The sequence below is a fragment of the Condylura cristata genome, unplaced genomic scaffold (assembly GCF_000260355.1).
Source record: "Condylura cristata isolate star-nosed mole 26May11 unplaced genomic scaffold, ConCri1.0 scaffold00027, whole genome shotgun sequence".
NCBI lineage: Eukaryota > Metazoa > Chordata > Mammalia > Eulipotyphla > Talpidae > Condylura > Condylura cristata.
The window spans coordinates 7,176,650-7,200,230 of record NW_004567128.1 but is presented as its reverse complement, the minus strand read 5'-3'; the positions used below and the strand labels follow the sequence as shown (position 1 = coordinate 7,200,230).

The 23,581-nt window shown below is 44.9% G+C and overlaps 1 protein-coding gene across 3 annotated transcripts in view; it reads left to right on the top strand.

Moving 5' to 3' along the window:
- Positions 1-23,581, top strand: part of PHKA2 (phosphorylase kinase, alpha 2 (liver)) — a 61,527-nt gene that overhangs the window by 5,507 nt on the left and 32,439 nt on the right. For all 3 annotated transcript variants that reach the window (XM_012730373.1, XM_012730372.1, XM_012730371.1), the window contains exons 2-10: positions 9,815-9,973; positions 11,025-11,072; positions 11,847-12,015; positions 13,997-14,079; positions 16,583-16,663; positions 17,731-17,829; positions 19,320-19,466; positions 20,592-20,645; positions 21,198-21,320. In XM_012730373.1, coding sequence (XP_012585827.1) covers positions 9,815-9,973; positions 11,025-11,072; positions 11,847-12,015; positions 13,997-14,079; positions 16,583-16,663; positions 17,731-17,829; positions 19,320-19,466; positions 20,592-20,645; positions 21,198-21,320 — 963 coding nt within the window. The remainder of the gene's footprint in view (positions 1-9,814; positions 9,974-11,024; positions 11,073-11,846; positions 12,016-13,996; positions 14,080-16,582; positions 16,664-17,730; positions 17,830-19,319; positions 19,467-20,591; positions 20,646-21,197; positions 21,321-23,581) is intronic.

The following is a 23,581-nucleotide window of genomic DNA, read 5'->3' as shown; positions in this document are numbered from 1 at the left end:
CATAAAAGATGGATAAATTCAATGATGTACAAAACCAAAACCCTATTAAATGGCAAGAAACTTCGTAAAAAAGCTAAAGGACAAAATACTGGATAGAAAAGATGGGGGCTCCAAGCCCTAGTCCAACTCCCAGATCATTTTAGGGGTACAGGCCAGAGGTGCAGCAGCGGGCGGGTCAGGAGAGGTCTGCCGCGCCATGTGGTCACCTCCGGAGCAGGTGGGATCGAACTCATGCGGAAGTGACTTAAGCTTCTTAGTGCAGTGCTTTAACCCGCTGCGCCACCAGGGAGGGCCTAAGTCACCAACTTTTAGGAGGACATGTTATGTGACCATAACATAACTGACACAGAAGATTAATCCCAAGAGTCTTCAGGGAATTTGCCACTTAAATAGTAGACTGGATTCAACCTTTGGTCTTACTTGAAGGTTTGTTTCAGTTTGGTTGGATAGCAGGTAGCATCATGATTTAGTATCTGAGTTTGCAAATAATCTTTATTCCCTGCTTCTTATCAGTCAAGAGGTTTTTAGTCCCAGTGCCCTACTTCAGGTACCCTTTAAGTAAGTTGGTTCCCTTCATCATTTATAGTAATTTTATATAGTATATTTCTGTGGTTGTATTCTACAATATAAACAAAAATTTTGTGGGAATGGAAAGTAATAAATTACTCAACCTCATTAGTAATCTTGGGAAATAAAACAAATCAAAACAATAAATTCATATTGACAGAGTGGCAACAATTTTAAAGCATAATTGTAAGTGTTGACAAGCTTGTGGAGAAGTGGTTCTTAGACTTTGCTCATGGGAAGATGTATTAGTACAGTAAACTGATCTGTTACAGCATGGGTTCAGTTCAGTGGGGGTGTTAGCCAAAGACCTGGGCTACCAGTGGCTCTGCCTTCTTCAACATGTACTTCTCATGGTTTTCCTGGTTCTTGTCATCCAGCTGGTGGCCCAGGAAACAGTGTGGAAAACTGTTCATGGGAGAGTTTTATGACCACAGCATGGAAGGTGTGTAGTTCACTTCTACCCACGTTCCTCTAACTAGAGCTCAAACACATGGTCACATCTAGCTACAAGAGGGATGGGAAATGTAATATAGCTGAATGCCTGAAAAAAAGGGAATTATATAGCCTAGTAGCATATGCTATAGAATGTAAATTACAGACTGTTAATTTGTAGTCACCTTGGAAAATAATTTAGCGATATTGGTGAAATTGAAGCTCCGGTACCTTATGACCCAGGAGGTCCATGTCTAGATTTATACACTAAGGATGTGTATATATCTAGATTGCCCCAGGAAATACGTGCAGGGCCATTTAGTGAACATTGTAAAAGGAAAAATTAGAAACAATCTAAATGTTCATCAATTTGGAAATGGACAAACTATACAGCAGTTTACGTGACTTCAACTGGACCCTCCCTGGTGGTGCAAGAGATTAAAGCCCAGCACTATGAAGCTGTCCACAGCCACTGCAGCGCGAGTTCGATCCCGGCCAGGGAGCTGACCCATAGCATGCTGCAGACCCCTCCTGTCTCCCTGCTGCTCCCCTCAACAGTATATTTCAGTCAGTCAGCCTGTTCTGCTCCCCACTCTGTCCCTGGAGAATCCTCTCACCCCCCGCACCTCTGGCCTGTACCCCAGCTCTTGTATGCATAAATAAATAAATAAATCTTTAAATAAATAGCCTCAACTTATGTGTATCAAATTGGATTACTCTCAGAAATTTAAAGTTGAATGAAAAGAGCAAGTTGTAGAAGAATAAGTACAGGGCGCTGCTATGCATGTAGAACTTTAAAACTACTCGAACATTCTGTCTTTCTTATGGTTACATATGTTGTCAATTTTAAAACATGGACAGGAAAATTGCATTCCAGCATTGGAGTAGTAGAGTAGCAGTTCTCACAGTGTGGTCCCTGATCCCTTAGGATCCCTGAGCCCTTTTCAAGGGCTCTGTGAAGCCAAAACTATTTTCATACATTATTTAAACAGTACTTGCCTTTTTTACTGGGTTGACACCAACTGTGATGGTAGAAAGCAGGTGCTATCCAAACTACCAGCAGTCATGGCGTTGAAGTAAAAAAAAGACAAGACAAGAAACCGGTCAGTTGCACAAAAATGTCCGTGATGAAGCAATAATATTAAATTTTTTATTTTTATTTAATCTTGATCTTTCAGTACACATCTTGTAAATATTCTGTGCTGGAGCGGAAAGTATACACTTGCTGTCTACCAGACTGGAATGATTGCATTAAAGAGAACCACTTGTGTGAGTGTATAAGTTGCAAGCTGAACTAGCAGGGTTCTTTTTTCTTGGGATAGCATTTGTACCTGAAAGCTTGGCAACTGTTACTTAAGCAAATTTGGTTATTTGATTGACATTCTGTCAAAAATGAACAAAATGAACCTGTTGCTTCAAGCAAAACAGCTAATACTGCCAACGATAAAATTTGAACTTTGAAAGGAGATGAGGTTTTGGGGAAACGCACATCTGCCACTGTGAGAGTGTGGCTTCCTGATACACACCTTTCCCAGGGCAGTGATGCTACTATCAAGTGTGATGGTAAATGGGATTTTTGCAAATTGTCTCATGAGTTGTGTCCACATTGGGAAGAACTGTGTAACTCAGTGAGCCAACATTTTCCAGATGACCAATGCTTCTTAATGTTATGAAATCACACATGGACAAATGATCCATTCAAAATGTGGCTAGGCCAGTGGATTTTAAAATATATCAAGTTGATAAAACTCGTGGTTTGAGATTCCACATTTTGAGTTATCACTTGTTGAGTTTCCAATGTATCAAAGAATATTTTTAATTACCTAAGATTTTTAAAGTTTGCTTCGTATTTTGAACTATGTATATGCACAAGACTGGATTTCCTTCATGTTCGTCAACTTAAATGGCATTGCTCTGGCTTGAATGCAGAAGCAGATAGGAGAATACATCAGTTTTCCATGAAGTCAGACAGTAGAGTTGCAAAAATATAAAGCACTGAATGCATCTTACTTGTTTTAATTTTTTTTTCAAATAACATTAAAATGTTATCTAATATTCGATAGGTTAATGTTTTTTTTTTGTTTTTTTTTAAAGATTTATTTATTGTGCATACAGAACTGGGGTACAGGCCAGAGGCTCAGGGGCGGTGAGAGGCTTCACCAGAGACAGAGTGGGGAACAGAACAGGCAGATCGATGAAGTACGCTGCTGAGGGGAGCAGCGGGTGGTCAGGAGAGGTCTGCCGCGCCATGTGGATCTCCTCTGGAGCAGGGGGGGATCGAACTCATGCGGAAGTGGCTTTAGCTTCTCAGTGCTGTGCTTTAACCCGCTGCGCCACCAGGGAGGGCCCGATAGGTTAATGTTTTTTGATGAATTGGTAAATATGTTTGTTTTCTCAGTTTAAATTTCCAATACGGTAAATAGTAATAACTAGAATCCATATAAACAAAGCTCTTGGGGATCCTTAATAATTTTTAAGAGTGGAAAGGAAACCTGAGACCAAAATGTTTGAAATTCCTGCTGCACTGGGGCGGTGGGGTAGGGTACCAGAAGAACAGTAAAGAAGGCTTCAACTTTATCTGGAACATTTTATTTCTTCTTTAGAAAAGGAAGGAACCTGCTGCAGTTAGGGTGGACTGCTTTCGTTTGTTGAAGCTGAATGATGGGAATATGGATATTGATTAGCTTGTTCTCTCTTCTCTATGTTTGAGACTTTATTACTTATTAAAAATTAAGACTATGTTAGTAAAGGGTCTAGGAGGAGCCTAAGAGTCATCTTCCACATGCCCCACTTAAAAGGAGATAATTTATTAGTGAATTAGATACCCAACATATATCTCAGCTCCACCCACTTCTGACCATGTCCATTGACATGCTGGCCCATGCCTGGACCACTCCTGTAGCTTCCACATGCACTTCTTGTTTCGCCCCGTATCCCCAGAGCAGGGAGGGATCTGACACCAGGCCCAGACCATGCTGCACTCCCGCTGTAAGCCCACCATGGCTTTCCTCAGGCCCTAGCCTGAAAGCTTGGCTTCTGTCAGAAGTGGTGTGTGTGTAGGGGGTTGGGGGGGGGTGGAGAAGCCACCCGCAATTTCAAGAACAATAGCAAATTGATCTTTTCTAGTAAACACGGGGTCCCCGAGGAAGCAAACTGGGAGTCCTTGGCCTCTCCTTCCCACCCTTCCTATCCAGTTCATCGCCAGCTCTGCTGATTTTGTCTCCTAACTCCTCTCGAATCCATCTGCTGCTTCTGACCCACTCTGCTGCTACTCTTCTCCTCCAATGAGCTGTAGCCTCGCCAGTCTCTACTCTGGCACCAGCTTCCAGCTTCTGCGCCACCCAGTCTCCTCCCAACATTTCCCCCACAGGCGCCAGAAGAGTCTTTCCAGCAGGTAGAAACTTCCTGCTGCACACTCACGCCACCTTTACCATCTCAATGCTGAACTCACCTGGGGACACCCTCCCACGTCTTCCTCAATGCCACCTTCACACAGCTTGTGTCCCCTTTGCTGTGTCTAACCAAGTTGGAATTTAACATCTAGTTGTGCCTTTTTAGAGTGAATCCCCACAAGACTATAAACTCTGCTGTGCAGAGCTAAGGACTTTTTAATTACCATTTTATCCTTAGCACTAGTACCTGACAATTGTGGGGATTCGAAGATGTGTTCAACAATAGGTGTTGATTGAATGAACAAACAGAATAAAATGCTTACCATGTAGTCCACCAGGTACTTAGAGCATGTGCATTTAATGAATGACCACTACTATTGTTACTGTTCTCAAACCTTCACATCACAGCCATCTTTTGGGGATCCTTGGAACCGAATGGTATGCCCATAACAAAAGACCTGGCCACAATCACAGCAACCTGTCTATCCTTTGTCCTCACTGCAGTGGGTTCTGGGAGAAGTTTAATTAATCATCACATTGGAAGTGAGAACACTGTGGACCCGGCAGCAGAGCATTCTGGACAGCTCTGAGCCAAAAAAGGGCAGAAAGACATTTTTAGTCCGCGGTGGGAGCCACTGTGCAGATGGTTGTCTGGTCTGTGTGTCCATTTGAGAAAGAGCGCTTGACATGTAACATTTTCTTCCTGGTATAATCCAGAGCCTTGCCTTCTGCCACCACCTACTTCAACTGTTTTTGGGGTGCAGCCAGGAGGAGGATTTTTTCAGAACAGCCTTTAAATATTTCAGTGCCAGTAAAAAACATTTGCATAATTCAAAGAAAAAAGACCTTGAATCCTCCATTTGCAAGTGCAGGACTGTAATAACCCAGACAAGGGAGAGGTTTAGAACACTTTCAAGTTTTTCAGTACATAAGATGATCTAGTCAGATCACTAAGTCTGTTTTTGCAGTTAGAGCATTCCAGCCAACATAGAACTCTTACTGAATTTTAAGTGGTTTGTTCTAACTTACTGTCCAAGCTTTTCTGCAAGGACTTACTTTTAGTGAACAGACAGCACCCTGACAAGCGTGCTGTCTTGTTGGGCTCAGGCCGGATGAGTGGTGACAGATACTGAGGCAGACTGGGTCGCTGTGCACACCAAGTTGCAGTCTCCTTGCTTTGATGTTAAACTTCTTAGGCTACTTCTTTAAATAGCCCCTTCAATTTTCTTCTGCCATATTGTTTTTGTCACTGGGATTTTGATGTCACTTTATTGGTGAAGTAACTATTGCACATATGCCTCACAATGTGTAGGGAGAACATAAGTAATGACCATAAACTATATTTAGAGGCACAAGTCTTAATCAAATGGGTTAGTGGCCCTTTTGAGACTTTGAATAGAGCTGAATATTGTATCCTCTCCTGAGAAAAATGCTTACCGAAATTCCAGGATTCTCATGGATTGCCACCTTCCTGTCCCCTCCAAACCTAACTGTGAACCAGCAAATCTGTAGAGTTCTCACCATGTTGAATTACATATACAAATGTGTGTGTGTGTGTATTCAAACTCTTATGTCACAAGAAGCCTATGTTAAAAAAAAACCAAAAAACTAAAGAACAAGCTGCAGAATGGGAAAGATTTTTGAAGCGCATCTTGGAAACATTCTTAGAAGTGGACCCCTTAGCCCTAGTCAAGCCCTCATGTCACTGCAGCTCTGGCCCACTTCTTGTCTGAAGCCTCTGGGCTCTGGAGAGCCCAGGTGTGAGGTGATGCATGATACCTCCATGCTTTGAACCCTAACCTTTGAAAATATCAAATGGTGACATCCACAGTTCTCCTGTCTGGGTAACAGGTTACTAGTGAGGCGCCCAGTAATCCTCTGATACCTCAAATTTCAGGTGTCAGCCAGGAGGGTACTGACAGCCCTCACTGAATTTGAATATGTTCTGTAAATTTCCACATCACCAGGCTAAAGACTGACATCTCAATCATTCCCCATCTTACTACAGGGATTGGTGAGTGAGACAAAGAGTTCAAAATCTTCTAGGAGAGTGGTCAAGCCATTTATTTGCATGTTTGCTTGTAGCTAGGGGCCCAGAATGGTCTCTATAAGTTTGGGAAAGGTTAAGAGGGGCGTTGCGATCTGTAATGAAAATAAAACTGGGAAGAAGTGGGTGCCTGCAACGCTTGGCTCCCGACCCAGCTATCTCCCTGGAAGCCCCGATTCAGTCTTCATCTCTGGAGATGGTGCGAGCACCTAGGCCCAGGATCCCTGTGGCTTGTGCATTATTTCCCAACCCAGGGTTGGGGGGGGCAGGAGGGCGGGTGGTGAAATCTAGTAAGCAGCAACTTAGAAAAAGACATCATTTGAAAGTGAGAATTGTACACTTGTGATCTCCTTAGGTAAAGTGTGAGGCTGTTGCATGTTGGAACTTAAGTTATCAACATTATTTTCTGAGCCCTTGGGGTTTATATATCATACTGTACAAAAGTATCTTTTAAACTAATGGCAAAAGACAGTGTTACCCCTCCCCCCAGTCTCAGTTACAGGTACAATCCTTTAAAAATAAATGCTATATTGGGCCCTCCCTGGTGGCACAGCAGGTTAAAGCACAGCCCTAAGAAGCTAAAGCCACCTCAGCACGAGCTCGATCCCCCTCCAGGAAGTGACCCACATGGCGCAGCAGACCTCCACTGGCTCAGCAGTGTACTTCGTCAGTTGGGCTGTTCTGCTCCCCATTCTGCCTCTGGTGAATCCTCACCCCCTGCATCTCTGGCCTGCACCCCAGTTCTGTATGCATAAATAAATAAATCTTTTAAAATAAATAACTGCTATTGTAGTTCCCACTTTAAAAATATCTCAAGTCCAAGACATTGTCCCCCGGCCCCCTTTACTATATGAGCAATAGTTGCTAGAACAAAATTCCAGTCCATGAGATGAATTTAACCAGTTTTTGTTTTCGAATTTTTCACTTTCTATTTTTTTGTTTTACCACAATGGGGGTGACAGTGAGTAATCATGTATTTTCAACATTTACCCTAGTCTCTTTTGGGTATTTTGTTTGATAAATTGAACTGTACTTACTTCCCATGCAACTAAGCGAGGCAGTGACAAGCACTTCTTTGAGATTCTTAAACAAAAGGGCAAAGGAGTAGTCAGAAGCTTCTAACCTCTGTCCTATGAAGCATTGGAACTGGGGTTCCGGGAACACTTCTCAGGGGCTGGTGTGAAGGAGAGGCGTCTGCCACGAGAGCGTTGCAGTGGACGAAGAGTGAGTACACCTGTCTGCAAGTGCCAAGAGCAGCACCTGTGCAGAAACACTCATTCCTCTGGGGGGCGGGGCAGCACGGTCCGGTTCTGGGGACAGTCCTCTTCTGGGCTGCGGACAGCCGATTTGCTGTATCTTCACATGGCAGCAAAAGAACAAGCTAGCTCTCTGGCCTTTTCCTCTGTGGGTACTAAGCCCATCCACAAGAGTGCTGCCCTCATGACCTACTTACTCCCAAAGGACCTGTTTCCATCACATTGTGGATTAGATTTCAGCATAGGATCTTGGAGTGGACACAAGCATCCAGCTCCTAACAGTAAGCTTTCCTTTTGCTGAGTGCAGTAGAACACTCAGTCAGCATGGCTTGTGTATGTGGGGATCCCTAGCTGTACCAGGATAGACAAGCCAGCGTTGGGTGGGTGGGGAAGAACTAATGCACTTCAACTAATGCCCAAACTAAAAGATCAAAGAAGTGACTTTCCGTTAATAGGACAGTGATATTTCATAACCCAAACCACACGTGGCATTATGTATAAGTGATCACTGCTGTCATCAGAAGTCTGTGTAGGAAGGAGCTAACTTCTTACCCTGGATCTCCTGATGACTTTCTGGTCTCAAAATAGATCAAGATGCCTATGTTATCCACTGTTGGTACAGAGTGACTTTTTTTTTTTTTTTTTTTTAAGAACATCAGTAGTCTACTATTGGAGTAGACTTGGCGCGTCACCCAGCCCTCCTAAGACTAAAGTTCTGGTTAACTTTAATATCATGGCTCGCAGTTGTTCGCTGTCAAACTATGTCAATACGCTGCTGTGCCCCTGACGCAGTATCAGTTGAAGAGTACGGTTTTGAAGAGAGTATAGATTAAAGGAGAAAGTAAAATCTTTAATTCCTTGGGTGGAACCATTCAAAACTATGCCAGTGTCATTTTACCTAATAACCTTTGAAAATACCCAGCAGAGTTTTTTCATTAGCTCTGTTGTAAATAATTTGATACCCTTTCAAATAATATCTTTTAGGTTGGCAAGGCTCTGATGAGTATATTTTGTTAGATACATATTTCTCTGATATTTTCAGGAAAAGTCAAAAGAGGTAATTCTTCCTATCTTATCCATTTAATTTTAGACAGAGTTTACTAAGACTGACTTTTAAAAAATTAATAGCTTTGCTGACATAATTTACTTACCATATGATCCATCTGTTGAAATGGACTGTACAAATAGCAGTTTTTAGAATATTCACAGGTTGTGCATCATCACTGCAATCAGTTGTAGAATGTCTTCATCACCCCAGAAAGCAGGAAAATCTGTTAGTAGTGCTCCCCTCTCCATCACCTCCCACCCCACCTGAGCCCTTGACAACCCATCCTCTCCTTTCTATCCCCACAGACCTGCTGATTCTGGACATAGCATACAAACCCAGCCAGACAGTCAGCGGTCCTTTGCGACCAGCCATGCAGTGTCCTTAACCAGCCTTTCAGTCCTTGTTACTGCCAAACAATATGTCATTGTAGTCACAGACCACATTCCATGTACCCATGCAGCGTTGATGGCATTTGAGTTGCTTCCATGTCGCGACTATGATGAACAGTGCTGCTGTGAACATGTGTGGGTACTTTCTTTTGCGAAAGTCTGGCTTTTTAGCGACTCAGATGCCCTTTTAGGTACCAGTGATGTCTTCTTGCTCAGCACCATATCTTTAGGAGCTTGAAAGGTCTGGACTGTAGACCGAGCAGCTGAGGCGCAGACAGGGTTGGCAGCTTCCCCGGGTGCACTGAGCTGGAGGGTGGAGTGGGCCCCTCATTCAGGTCTCTTGCTTCCAGGTTTGATGTTTTACCAGCTGGTACAGACACATGAAGGCCAAAGACCTAAAGCCTGAAGCGCATAGATTTGCACAAGCCCTATGGGCTTTTCCCATTGGTTGCTTCTTCCGTTTGTTGCTTACAAGAGTAAAATCTGAGCTGAAAACAAAAGGACAAGAACTTTGGAGTTAGAAGGCTCTTGGGAGATTTTTCTTGTCTAATATGCCCCTTAGAGGAGGACACCAAAGCCACTCTCCTCACTCCTTGCCCCACCCCTCCTTGTGCCCCTTAGGGCAGGCATTTGGGGGCCCAGGAGCTGGGGCAGGGTGGTGCTCAGCAACTGTCTCTGAACAGAATCCCGTCACCGGGCTGCTGTCAGCCAGTCATGAGCAGAAGGACGCCTGGGTTCGTGACAACATCTACAGCATCCTGGCTGTGTGGGGCCTGGGCATGGCCTACCGCAAGAATGCCGACCGCGATGAGGACAAGGCCAAGGCCTACGAGTTGGAGCAGGTAATGCTGTCCAGCACCGCCCCCCCTCACCCTGCGCGGCCTGTGAGGAAGTGGTCATGTGTGAGGACAGCCTGATGCGCGTTCCTCTCCATTTCTGCTGTGGAATATTTGGAGAGGCACTTGGGTGGTCTCAACGTCTGTTTCTCTTAGAAATCTTTTGCCCTCCATAAAGAAACCAGTAGAAAAAAACCACACTGAATAGGAAAATAGAGCATTCTGTTTTCTAACTGCCATCATTAGGCTGACATATGCCTTGTTGATTCTATACATAGTTGTATGTGAGGCGTCATTGTGAGTTGATAGCGTTGCTTTTAAAGCCAGCACGCCAAGCTGCACATCCCGAAGTGTGCACCCTTCAGAGAAGCCCCAGGGAAAGGATATTTATCCAAATAGTACTGCCACTGCTTTAAACATTTGGAGTTTCTCTTAAAAATGCCTTGCTAGTTTGAGTCATTCCAAAGCACTGTCTTCATTCATAGTCACCCTGTAATTTTGAACCTATTGGTGTTATTCAGCGTTCGTGCCTGTCACCATACAGCACAAAGAAGTCCGTTGACTGTTTTCCAAAATCAGAAACCCAGCCACCCACCAAAGTAAAGATTCCTTATCCATGGGTTTGTGGGAAAATAATCTGCCTCTGAGCTCAGAGGTGTTTTCAGAGTGATGCCTTTTGAAGTAGGGAGTGTGGCCGGTAAAAGCATGGACTTAATTCATCCTCAGTGTACCAAAACTAAATGACTAAGATCGTGACCCAAAGCTGCAGGGTCCTAGGCTTATAAGGACTCTCTCGCTGATCAGTCGGGCTCACCGGACTTCAGAGCTGGGAGGTGCCATCTGGTCTGACCCCAGAGTTTAAGGTAAGTCACCTGTCAAGAGTTCCTTTGTGGTGGAGAGGGGGATAAAGGAGACAGGCCGAGCATGTGCCTGTGCTCCCATCCGCCTTCTCAGCCAAGCGCCTGGGGAGCACTGGCTGTTCCGCTGGCCCGAGGGAGCAGGCTGCTTCCAGGGAGCACCGAGGCCTCCTCGTAGCTGATCTGCTCTGTCTCTGCAGAACGTGGTGAAACTGATGCGGGGCCTGCTCCAGTGCATGATGAGACAGGTAGGTGGAAAACATGACACCTGCTTGCGTGGCTTCTGCTTGCGCATTTTGTCAGTTTCATGGTGACAGTTCATTCTTAAAGCGTTTTTGAACTTTTCTTCTCGAGATGAAGAGAAACTGAAAATAATTTTGCTTCCTTCACTTTTTAAAATTGTCTTTAATAATGTTATTACACTGGAAAACCAGCACAGTTTCAAAGGACACTGATCTTTACATTCTCTTTTGAAGCGTTACTTGTGTGCCTTTTTTAAAAATGGGAGAGAAAACATTGGTTACAAAAGCCACTCCTGGAAAATCGTGTACTATTGTTTGTTCTGTTGACTTTATAAAACAGCTTATTTTTCATTCATGCTGAAATGCTTGAATTTTTAGAAAGACATTACTTTGCTGGTATTTTCAATGAGGGCTAAATCAAGCAATTGTTTGAGCAATTCTGTATTCAGAACACTGCAGGAGCAAAGACAAAGGCCATGCAGCCCGTGCCCTCAATCCGCGCATGCGCAGCTAACCTTCAGCAACGACTGCTTTTCCCCTTTCGACATAACAGAGCTAGAAGCTGAAATTTCAACAGTGTCTCTCCTTCCCTTTGTGTGAGTGCCGGCACCATCACAGCTCACCACTGGGGGCTGGTGACTGGAAAAGAAACCTTTTGCCTTGACTCCTAGTCATTGTAATTGGCTGAAATGGTGCTGGGCCTGGACATTTCTGGTGATGGGTGGGAAGATTCCCTCCTCTCCTACATACCCTTTGGCTAGGAGGATTCTTCTCACTCAGGTGGATAAAGTGGAGAAGTTCAAGCACACTCAGAGTACCAAGGACAGCCTGCATGCCAAGTATAACACTGCTACCTGCAGCACCGTGGTTGGGGACGACCAGTGGGGCCACCTCCAGGTTGATGCCACCTCCCTTTTCCTACTGTTCCTGGCGCAGATGACTGCTTCCGGTGAGCCAGGGCCATGTGAGCCCATTGTACAGGGAGTAACACTGGGGTTGAGGGAGGAAGACAGGCATTGATCAGCACTCCAAAAAAGCTGTTTCTAGAAAGAGAAAGCCTGCATCTCTCTACTCTGTGCACTGACTCTCATACTCCAGCTGCCTCCTGAGCGCCTGCAGTTGCATCAGCTATTAGCATCTCTCCACTTGATCCCGAAGCTTCCTTTCTGTTACTGTCACAACCTAGATCAGCTCTGTCTAGTAGCCCTAACTACTGTATCTTGCAGTGCCCTGCCTCCTCTTCAGAGTTTTCTTCTCCAGGATTAGCAGGCCTGGCCGCTCAGCTCTTGTCTCTCTACCCTGGACACCCTCTTCTACACACACTCTCATTTATCCAAATTATATTCAACAACATACTTTCTAGAACTTGGCAGTATGCCCAGAATGGTCGATCAGTCCATGGCACTCAGGCTGTGAGTGGGCCAGAAGCTTCCAGACGGCATGCTTTGTTCTTGCTGAAGCAGAACTCTTGGCTTCCTTAGCAGCCTAGACACAGGGCGTCCTAAGCTCGGGGCTGCGCCTGTCTGCCAGCCAAATGGCCTCTCCCACCTTGGAGCCTGCTGCAATGCTTCCACCGGGGGTTGGGCCCCTTAGCTGCTGGGTCTCAGAGTTCTTGTCACCAGTCCAGTAAACTGACATTCCTGGGTTAGAGGCTTCCCATTTATTTTAAGATGCAAATGTGAAACTAAAAATAGCAGAAGTCTGTAAGTAACATTGTGTGGCTTTGTGAATAAATCAGGCATTTCTTTAAATTTATTTTGGTTAAAGAAAAATGAGCTCACTTTTCAATATTTTGGGATATATAACAAAATGCAAAGAAAAAAAATACCACCACCAATTTTCATTTCATCTCCTCCAGCTCTTCCCTTTCCCACCACTGTTTTCTTACTTGTTTTTTACATATTTAAGGTCATATTGTATGCATAAATATAGTCTTTTTATTATGTAGCTTTGTATCTTAAGCATTTGATTTTTATCAATGAAATATACTGTAATTTAGCAATTCCTTTATGCTTTTTTTTTTGGTTATAACTAATGTTGCAATGCCAACTTTGACCCCCTCTCCATTTGCTTCCTTCTGTTAGTTAGAAAGCACTCACACCGACTGCCAAATTGTCTTCAGAACAGTTTATCTGCTAAACTGCCTCCCCTACTCCCTGCAGTGTGAGAGTGCGTATCTTACAGTACCCATACTTGAAAAACTACATGTATTTGCCATAACCTACTTCAGTCAAGGACCCAAGCAAAAATCCAGCTGTCTTAGTCACTGCCTGCTTCAGCCTAGGCAGGTCCTGGGAGCTGGCCCTTGGCTCACTTAAGGAGAAGGACCTCATCGGGTCGTGCTAGGCTATGATCTTGCTCTGTTGGAAACTTCTCTGCACAGATCCAACATAAACCAGAAGGCACATACCCCTCTCCATCCTTCCCACTCATCGGCACACGCACAGAAGTGACGCCTGCCCTTTCTCCCCTTCCTTCCTTACCTCCTTTCTCCCCTCTTCTTTGCTCTTTCTGAGGTTAGACATTAATTTATCACCTACTTCACTTATATTTTTTAAGACTTATTTAGACATACAAGAACTGGGGCACTGGCCAGAGATGCAGGGGTTGAGAGGATTCACCAGAGACAGAGTGGGGAGCAGAACAGGCAGGTTGACGAAATATACTGCTGATGGGGGTAGCAGGTGGGACAGGAGAGGTCTGTCACACCATGTGGGTCAGCTCCCTGGCCGGGGATCGGACTCTTGGGTGGTGGCTGCAGACAGCTTCCTAGTGCTGTGCTTTCACCTGTTGTGCCACCAGGAGGTCCCTGCTTCACTTATTTTTTGACGCCAGAGTAAGAAAAATGAAAATTGGGGTAAAAGGATATTCGTAATTGGCAGTCCTTTCTTCACCATTAACTTCAAAACGTCATTGTTGTCTTTTACTAGGTTTGCGTATCATTTTCACCCTGGATGAAGTGGCCTTCATACAGAACCTTGTTTTTTACATAGAAGCTGCATATAAAGTTGCTGTAAGTTTCAGCCTTGATAGTTTTTTAGGTGTCCCAGTTATCAAAAAGAATAAAAATCCTGCAGTTCTTTGAAGGCCAGGCTATTTGGGGCTGACCTGGTGCTGACATGACAAGAGTCGTAAGTTGGCGTCACCTCTGCGTACAAAGTGTGCACTGAAGTCCTGGAGCACGGCTGGAGATGTATGTTTTTGAAAGCACCACATGCTTTGTTTGAATCCTTTGTGCTTATTTTTATTTTTTTTAAGATCAACCAAACAGGTTATTTTCTCATTTTTTTTCTGCCATTCCCTATATATATTTTTCTTTTATGAAGTACCACTATTTTAAACCCTTATTAATTTATTGGCAGTATAGGAACTCTCCTCTTAGATGTGGTCATCAGAGCTCTCCCTCCACGGAAACACCCATAGTTCTCCACCACAGCCCCTTGTGCTCTCCTTCACCCCTGTTCTCTTCCCTCCCTCCTCCTCCCCTTTCGAATGCCTCAAATCCATGGTCAGCTTTCAAGGGTTGGTTTTAAAGTTTGTCTTTGTCTGACCCTTTGCTTGGTTTCTTTATATTCCACATATAAGCAAAGCCGTGTGGTATTTCTCTTCTTTCTTTTGGCTTATTTTGCTCTCTTTATGCTTATTTTAAAGGAAGATGCCCCAGAGCCAGGTGTGGGCGGGTATAAAATGAGTATAAAGCCCAGTCCTTCTGGCTTCTGTCTAATGCGGAAGATGGAGCCTCACATATTTCTAGAGAACAGCTAAACTATGGAGCTGGCTATAAAGGCAATAAGGAAAGAGTAGAGAATGGCCTGGGGAAAAATAAAGCCACCATGGTCTCTAGCAAGTTCAGCAAACTTTCTCTGTTAAGGGTCAGGGAGTCAATATTTGCAGCATGCCACTGTGCTGAGTACAGTTGATGGACAGAACAGATGCAAGTTAGATTTGTGCCAAGGTCGCCATGGGTAAAACAGCAGTTCTCCAGCAGGGGCAAGCTTCCCACTGGCAATGTCTGCAGACATTTTGGGTTGCTGCACTGGGGGTGCTTTTGGCATGAAGGGAGTGGAGGTGAGGGGTGCTGCTGACTGTCCTGTGAGGCAGGGACAGCCCCCATGACCCAGAATGATCTGTTCAAAAGGTTGGCAAGTGCCGAGGATGGTTAGCCCTGGTCTACAGAAGCTGGAAGTCTTCATGGAAAGGGTGGAATTTTAGTTGGGTCTGGGTTTTAGATGAACAGAAAGAAGGGGGGAAAGGACGGAGGGCAAGGATATGAGCAGGCACAGGCTCCGATTGTGTGGTGGGGGGACCGGTGGGAGGGACGTAGGTAAAGGGGTACAGAATGAGGAGTATACGTAAGGTAAAAGTTGAGAGACAACCATAGAAAATAAAAAGGTCAGCTGAGGGTGTGTGGAGGGTGGCAGAAGCCAGATAACAGAGGCAGAGGCGTGGCATTCCGAGAGGGCAGGTGATCTGCTGGAGAATGACCAGTTTCATTTTAGACTCTTGTGCCTGGGAGTGAGTCCCTCCCAGCCGTTTATGAAGTTGAGTCACTGAGCGTCAGGGTTGGTGTGAAGATGGCATGGGGAGAGAGGTGCAGATGTGAAGAGGGCCCAGGCTCCATGGGGAGGCACGTGGGCAGGGAAGAGTTTATAAGCATTAAACCTGTAGTTTGCATATGGAAGTAAAGAATTTCTTCCAAGTACAAGTAATGTCAAAATAATAAGAAGAAAGTCACGCTAGGGTGTCTAAGTCTAAATTTTCACATTTCAAAAGGTGTCCACCTTTAGAGATAAAAAATAAATCTTGACATTGGTCCTGTTCTTGTTGGGTGCTTCTTTCAATAGTGCATGTAGCATTATTTCAAGACAGTATCCAGTGCTTGAATTCCTTAAACGAAAACATGAATATAAAAGTTAGTATGCACGTATATCAAATTCTTTATGTGCACTGGGCGTTCTGAGCTGGTTCATATTCATGGGTTTTAAGATTCCTGGGAAGCTCAGAGGTCTGGATCTCACTTTTGACTTTGGTTCCCATTACTTGCTGAGCACTTTTTCCCTGGAGGCAGTGCTAGACATGGGTATTAAATTTTCTCAAACTTCTTGGTTGCCTTCAAATAGTTATAGCCCATTAACATTCCTTTATTTCATCATATAATTTAATATAAGTTCAAAGGGATTAGCTAAATAGAGCCCTGGCATTTGAGTTTAAGAAAATACTTTGTTTTCTACAAATCAAGACTTTCCTACAAATTAATGACTTTCAGGAATAAGAAAATCAAGAGCCTTTTTGCATGCATTTTTGTTCTGTGTGAGTTTTTACTTTCAAAAGTCTGCACAGAAGTTTTGAGGAATCGAGGGAGACCAAGCCTGTATGGAAAGCCAGCAGTCTGTCAGCCTTTGAGTTTCTGGTGTTTCGTTTTGCCTGCGGTAATATAGAGGAATCCTTCCCCACAGCTTGCCATATACCTCTCCCTGCCCTGATCACGCCCTGATTACCGCCTTTCTCTCCCCCAGGACTATGGCATGTGGGAACGAGGAGATAAGACTAATCAGGGCATTCCGGAATTGAATGCAAGCTCTGTGGGAATGGCCAAGGTGATGGAGTCATCTTGTTTGTTTTTCCTTTTTTTGTTTTTGCTGCTTTGATTTGGTTCTCGCATCAGAAATTAGGATTTAATCTGATTCGCATATTTTTGTAATGTCAAAAGCAAGTGGCCGTGTACCTCAGGCAGCTGAAATTTTAGGTGAAGAATAGCGGTTTCCCTCACTGGACTCTGTGTCTGAAAATAAGTGTGCTCCGCCCTTATCCATTATTATTACCCACGGGCCCTAGCTCACATGTTGTCTAAGAAGCTGAACATATGATGTCCAGTCTTTTCTGGGCCTTAAAGGAGGTTGAAGAGTGTGACCAGTGGAGAGAGAGGGACTCACGAGTTCACGAGCCTCTGGGTCAGATGAGTGACACAAAAGAGTAAAGTTAGATTTTAAAAAAAAAAAAGTCAGGGGCAATGCCAACACTGGGAAGTTTCTCGAAAGATTCAAATTCAAAATCACCTAAAAAAAATTTTCACACCAAACAAAACACACCCACGGGTAAATTCAGCTTGCAAGACAGCAATTTATACCTCTTGCCCTAGACCTTTAGCATGCTGTCTCCTTCCCTCCTTCTCAAGGCTGAGGTGTCTTTTGCAAAGGAAAGACTCCAGGGCTAGAATTTTCAATGTAATAATAAATATGCTCTATTAAGGTCAAGTGACAGAAAACATACTTTATGCTAAAATAATTAATTTCTTAAGTGTCAGAGACACTGCTGTTAGAAATTAAGTGCTAAACTAGGTGAAAAACTGCCAGTGAACTTAATGCCCCCACCCATACATATGCACACAATGTTAGGAACCTGTTACTATTTCATTTCTCAGTAGACTGCTAATGTCCTTTGGGCAAATGTTTTTCTATATTCTCTTTCCTGTTCCTATAATGAGCAGCAACATACAGGAAAGCTTTAGCCACTGAAAATAAGGATGAACCATAATAATAGGACTTTAGCTGGATTTCTTAAGAGGTGTTTCATCTCCTTTGGGAAAGCACGTGTAACAGACTGCTTCCAGTAAAAGGAATACCTGCTGTCCTTGAGAGAAAAATAAGTCAACCTGTGTTTGTAGGCAGCGCTTGAGGCGATTGATGAACTGGACCTCTTTGGAGCCCACGGAGGACGCAAGTCGGTGATCCACGTCCTGCCTGATGAGGTGGAGCACTGCCAGGTAACACGCAGCCTCTCGCGTCCAGACAACAGGGATGTACACCTGGCTCCAGCTCCGTGCCTTTCTCACTTGATCATCCTTGGCATCTTTGAGCACCAGAGCCCTCATCCGTAAGAAGGGTGTATATCCTGGGACCTCCCCTCCTGCTGCAGAAGGTGGCCAGAGGAATTGGAGTCAGTCGGCTTAGTCGGCTGGAAAGTACTATGGAAACACAGGCGTTGTATGAGTGGCATCGGCCATCCAGGCAACCGTGTATTTCTGGAGGCAGAAAATCTATTATTATTATTTTTTTAAGGACATTGGTGATTTTTGCTCAGTTGATTTTACTATGCCCCAAGTTGGACGACTTCCAATCACTAGTTCTCTTGCAGGGAGAGTGGGCAGACTCAATAGTGAAGAATAGTGGGAAGAAATGGCAAATTAGTAGAACTTCCATGAAATACAGATCAGAGAATGGAGTGATCTGATGCCAGTTAGCGGGCTCTATTATGGAGACAGTCAGTCACCAAACCCTGGTCAGAGTGAGCAGACTTTTATTGTATTGTGCAGACCCACTGTGTGTCAGCCACTGCGCTCGGGTTCTGAGAACGAAGGATACAGAATCTTGGAAGCAGAGAGCTTCTGGCGGAGGTTCACATTTTTGTGCAGAGGGATCCTAGGAAGAAGGACTGATTAAGGAACTGGACTTGGGCAGGGAGTTTAGTTGACTAGAGAAAATGAAGCTTTATTCGGAAGCTGAAAGGTTCCTCCCATCTTTGTCCCACCCTCCAGCTCACGCCATTCTCTCTCATTAACTAGCCCTTAGTGGGGACCCCCTATAGAACACCCTCTTCATATGGAAGAGTCAATCAGCTCGATGGCGAGGGTCTAGCAGGGGGCTGCTAGAGCTCAGTGTTAGTTACCATCCTTTCCCAAACTTTTTCTTATAATTTCAGCTTTCTTTAGTTTCTAGTGCCCAGGCCAACTACCTTATATTGAGGTCATATTTTAGTGCCTTTAAGTAACCCATTCTTTCTAGGATTAAATTAATAATCCTGCGTGCATTTGCCTAACCCTTCATGTGATCTTCTGGATTTAAACCCCTTCTTTGAGTGGTGGCTGGGTCACCCAGCCCAACAGATCACATTCTGCAGAAGCCAACTACTTTTTCCTGCTCTTTCCAAGTATTCTCCTCTCTCTAGCTTCACAGCAGGAGACCTTAGCCTCTTGACACAGGGGGGCTCATAGTTTCTCCCTGTTTGTCCTGAAGGCCTGGCTGAGTCAACCAAAGGCACAGAAGGAAGGGAGGCAGGCCGTTCTCTGCACTTTCCCCAGGGGACTGGAATATTGGCTGGGCAGGGGCGCCCGGCAGGGACCGTGTTGGTAGGACAAATCTCTACTCGGAATTGGCAGGTTCATGTGACTGTTCCTTGGGAGTAAGGTCACGTTCTCTAGGTGCTGGGTCTGTCAGTGCTTCCCATGCTAAAGCTGCCTCTTTGGTTTTCATTCAGTCTATTTTGTTCTCCATGCTGCCGAGAGCATCGACATCTAAAGAGATTGATGCTGGCCTTCTTCCCATTATTTCCTTCCCGGCGTTTGCAGTGGAAGATGTGAACCTGGTGAATGTGACCAAAAATGAAATTATTTCCAAGCTGCAGGTCAGTGCTGTTCTGCCTCATGCTAAGCGCTGCTCTTACCTGATACATGGGGCGGCTCACCCAGGCCTGGGCCCTCCAGCGTCAGTGGCTCGATTTCTGGGACTCGTAGAGCCAGGGACCGGAAACTGAGGCTCCACTGTAAGTCTCCAGCGGCCAAGTGACTTGCTTCTCTGCCTAAGTAGTGGGGTGTGGACTCAAGCTGGCTCTTTTGAACCCCATTTGATCCCAATACTGTACCTCTAGGGTGGAGCTTCTTAGCCCTTTAGAGAGCACCATCTCGTTTGAGAATCTTTCAAAAGCTACAAGGTTTGAAAAAACGGTATGTGTGCAAGGATCCTTAAACTTTGCATACCATTTCAGGGGACTTGGAGAGCCCAACGTCAAATTGGGGTTAAAAAAAAAAATCCCTGCTCTGAAGCAAGGTGCAGTCACAGTGGCACAACACACTCAACTGAGGACATAGTAAATGTTCCAGCCAGCTGAGGTCAGCAATAAAATGACCAGAGAACGTTGCACTCCCCTAGCCTGCATCTGCACGCTGATGTTCAGACTTAGATTTGATTAAAAAAAAAAATGCTTTTAACCCTTGGAAACAAAGGCACCAAAGATTCTCCATTCACATCCCTCAAAGTAGGTGACCGTCTCCGTCAAACCAGAGTTGAGAAAAGAAACATCTGTAGGTCTTGGGAGGAGGCAGTTAATGAAGTGTTTACAGGGGAGCAGGTTTCCCCAGGACTTCTAGAACAGTCAGAGCCTGGGGACTGTCCTCTTGGCTTCCAAGTAGAAGCAGCCCATTCCAAGTATGTGCTCAGCAGCTTCTCGGGCGGTGAGGCCCCTTTGTTCGTGCAATACCATGGTCAGAACGAGAGGGTGGTGGCTACTGGACTTGCAGGAATTACTCGTGGCCTGCGCTCACGGGAGGGTTTGATACTTCCTCTCAAGTGCTAATCAAATCTGAGCTTACATGGCTTTATTATGTATTAAAAATTTGTTCTGCTTACACAGACCATGTGGTACTCACTTCATTGCTAAAAGATTTGTGGGGAAGGGTGTGAAGGGCTGACTGGAATCAAAATCAAAAGGCTATTCTGATTTCACTGAGTGAACTGCTCTTTATCCTTCTAGGGGCGTTATGGATGCTGCCGCTTCCTTCGAGATGGTTACAAGACCCCACGAGAGGTTGTATTTAAATACTGTTCCTTAGCTGCTTTGTATCTCAGGTGCTGCTGTGGTGTTTCCTTCTTTTGATTATAATTAGATGTTGGGATATTGGAAAAGAAAGTCTTGATTTTCATCAGCCATCCTGGAATGAGGCGGCAGAACAATGAGGTCATCAAGAGGCCAGCAAACGGGGGGGTTTAACACCAGCTTGTAGACAAGAACAAACAGTTCTGTAGCTCCCATGTTTGTTAAAGATCAACTGTGGCTTTCTCCTCTACATTCTCTGCCATAGTGACTGATATAATGACATCAGTCAGACAGCCTGCCAGGCACTGTGATAAGCAAATTGTGGTCTACTTGTTAAAGATCTAAAAGGCTTTACTATAATGAGCTACCAGTCTGAAATTTTACCATGGAAAACTGCCAAAAATAGCATCGCTAGAGTCGCAGAACCTGCTCACGCCAGCCTCCCAGTTGCACTGAATCAGACCGGGAGGGAAACCCAGTGAGGTACGTGGTGGAGTGTGTGCTCTGACATCACCTTTTACGAGGTCTGTTTACTGATTCCAGGATCCAAACCGATTGCATTATGACCCCGCTGAACTCAAGCTGTTTGAAAACATCGAATGTGAGTGGCCCGTGTTCTGGACATATTTCATAATAGATGGAGTCTTCAATGGCGATGCTGTTCAGGTGAGAAAGTGTGGAGTGCTGTGTTGCAATCTGCGTTCTTCTTCCACTGCTGTGCTGATTACTATTAGAGCATAGATGGGACTAGAATTTAGGGCACCGTTCTCCTTATCTGTTGCCACTTAATGAAACTGCCCCAAGCTTAGTGAACTAAAGCAACAACTATTTTATTTACTTGCTTATGATCGGCGATTTGGGCATGGCTCAGTAGGGATTCGTTTTCTTAGCTTCACCTGGCACCAGCTGGGCATTTGCTGGAGCTGAGGATCTACTTCCAAGGTGGCCTCACCCACATGGCTGGCAGGTTAACGCTGGCCGTCAGCCGGAGCTCATCAGCTGTGGGACTGGCCCTTGGCTCTCCTCCATGTGGCTACCTCGGACTTCTTACAGCATTGCTGCAGTCTCTGGGTAGTTAGGCTTCTGCCATGGGGCTCATCACCCAAGCTTTCTTGAAGCTTAGGCCCAGAACTAGCTAAGTGACCATGTCCGTTGCATTCTATGTGTAAAGGGTCGAGTGCAAAGGGAGGGGCCTGGACAGAGGCTGAGCCCCAGGGGGCTGCATTCATCAGGGACCACCACAGAACAGACCCACAGGCAGGCTTTGTTCTTTTCAGACCCCTGGGGCTTTGTTGTTATTGGCTCTCATTTCAGGGTGCCCTCAACTAAGGTCTCATTTAAAAAGAACAGCCTCCTCAGCGGACTCCCAGCCTCCAGCCTTGCTCCCACTGGCTGCTTCTCCATACACTTGCCGAGCCCTCTTATTAAAAAGCAAATTCGATTATGCCCTGGTCTTGCTTTAAAGCTTTGAGTGGCTTCCTAATTGCTTTGGGGACAAGTACAAACTCCTCACAAGTTTTGGCAGTCAGTCAGATCCCAGCCCTTGTTTACAACTCTATAGCCTGTTTTCTATGACTTCTTTCCTTTCTTGAGTTTTGTGATCCCAGCCCACTTTAACCCTTTCAGTCCTTTGAATGGACCACACTTTCTTTCTCCACTTCTTAAATATCCAGGACACTGTTTCCTCCCCTGACTGCACCTCCTTCTTCACGTGAGTCACGGGGCTCTTCTTTCGGAAAGCCTCTCTTGACCTGAGAAGCTGGACCAGGGCCCCTATAACAGCAAAGGTCACCCTGCAAATATTTAGTCTCCCACGTTCCTGGTGCGTTCCTGGTAGGGAGGTAAGCCCCTGGTAGAGGAGGCCTGTATCCAGTTCACCTATAGGTTCTCTGCATAGTACAGAGTAAGTGCTCAGTAAATGGGTGCTAATGCAGTGCTCTTCTGTTCAAGACAGATCTTTCTAGCATTCGCTGCTCCGCACTGTGCTGAGCCCTGAGTGTGCAGGACAGACAGGCCCCTGTGCAGCTTATGTGAATGACTGATGAACTCCCTGTATTGCTGATTTTTTAATGTGCTAGCCTCACCTGTTCTGGGGTGATTTGAGGAATCTAAGATTTATTTTGGCTTTTGAAAGTAGCAGTAAGTTTAAAATGGTAATGCTCCCTATTGTTTCTTACCCTTATGCTTTAGTGATAAGCTTAGGCTTTATATCTTCTGTCTTTTTATCCCAGAAGGAAAAGCTGTCAACAGGATTGAGTTTGAATTTCAGTTGTGAGCAGGCTCAACAATTATCGAAATGAAAACCAAGTTAAGAAGACAGTGCTTATCGTACCTTGTTCTCCAGGCCGCTCAGAAGCTGCTACTCTTCCCTTCTGCGGTCTCCTCCATGGCTGCCCAGGGACACTTAGGAATGTGCGAGCTTCGCCATCTGCGAGTCTAAAAAGGGGGAGAAAATGAGATCTGGAAGGTGTTTGGGGTGTCCAGAGATGAAATGTGTTATCTGTCTAGGTGACTGGTGAGAGGCTGCCCTTCTTTTCCTTTCTAAGAGGTGCTTTCTATCATTGCCTTTTAGTGTCTTGGAAGTCTTTGCATCACCAGTTTTAGTTATATTAAGTAGTGTGCTTTAAGCATCCGGGTACATGGGTCATAGTATAGACACTTTCTTTTCCTCACATCAGATTCATTCAGCCAAATATTTCATAAAGCAATAAAAAATTGGAATGAGGGCCTTTTAAGGGGAAAACTACCAGTAGGTGGAAATGGGGTAGCTTCTTTTCCATGAAGCTTATAATCTATCTGTGGAGACAACATTGAAATGTGTAAGAAGTTGAGAGTGAAATAGGAGTTAAGGACAACACAGAAAAGGCCAGTGGCATTTAGCTCTTACTAGCATTCACTGTCAGCAGGAGGCCTCCACACCTTGAGCT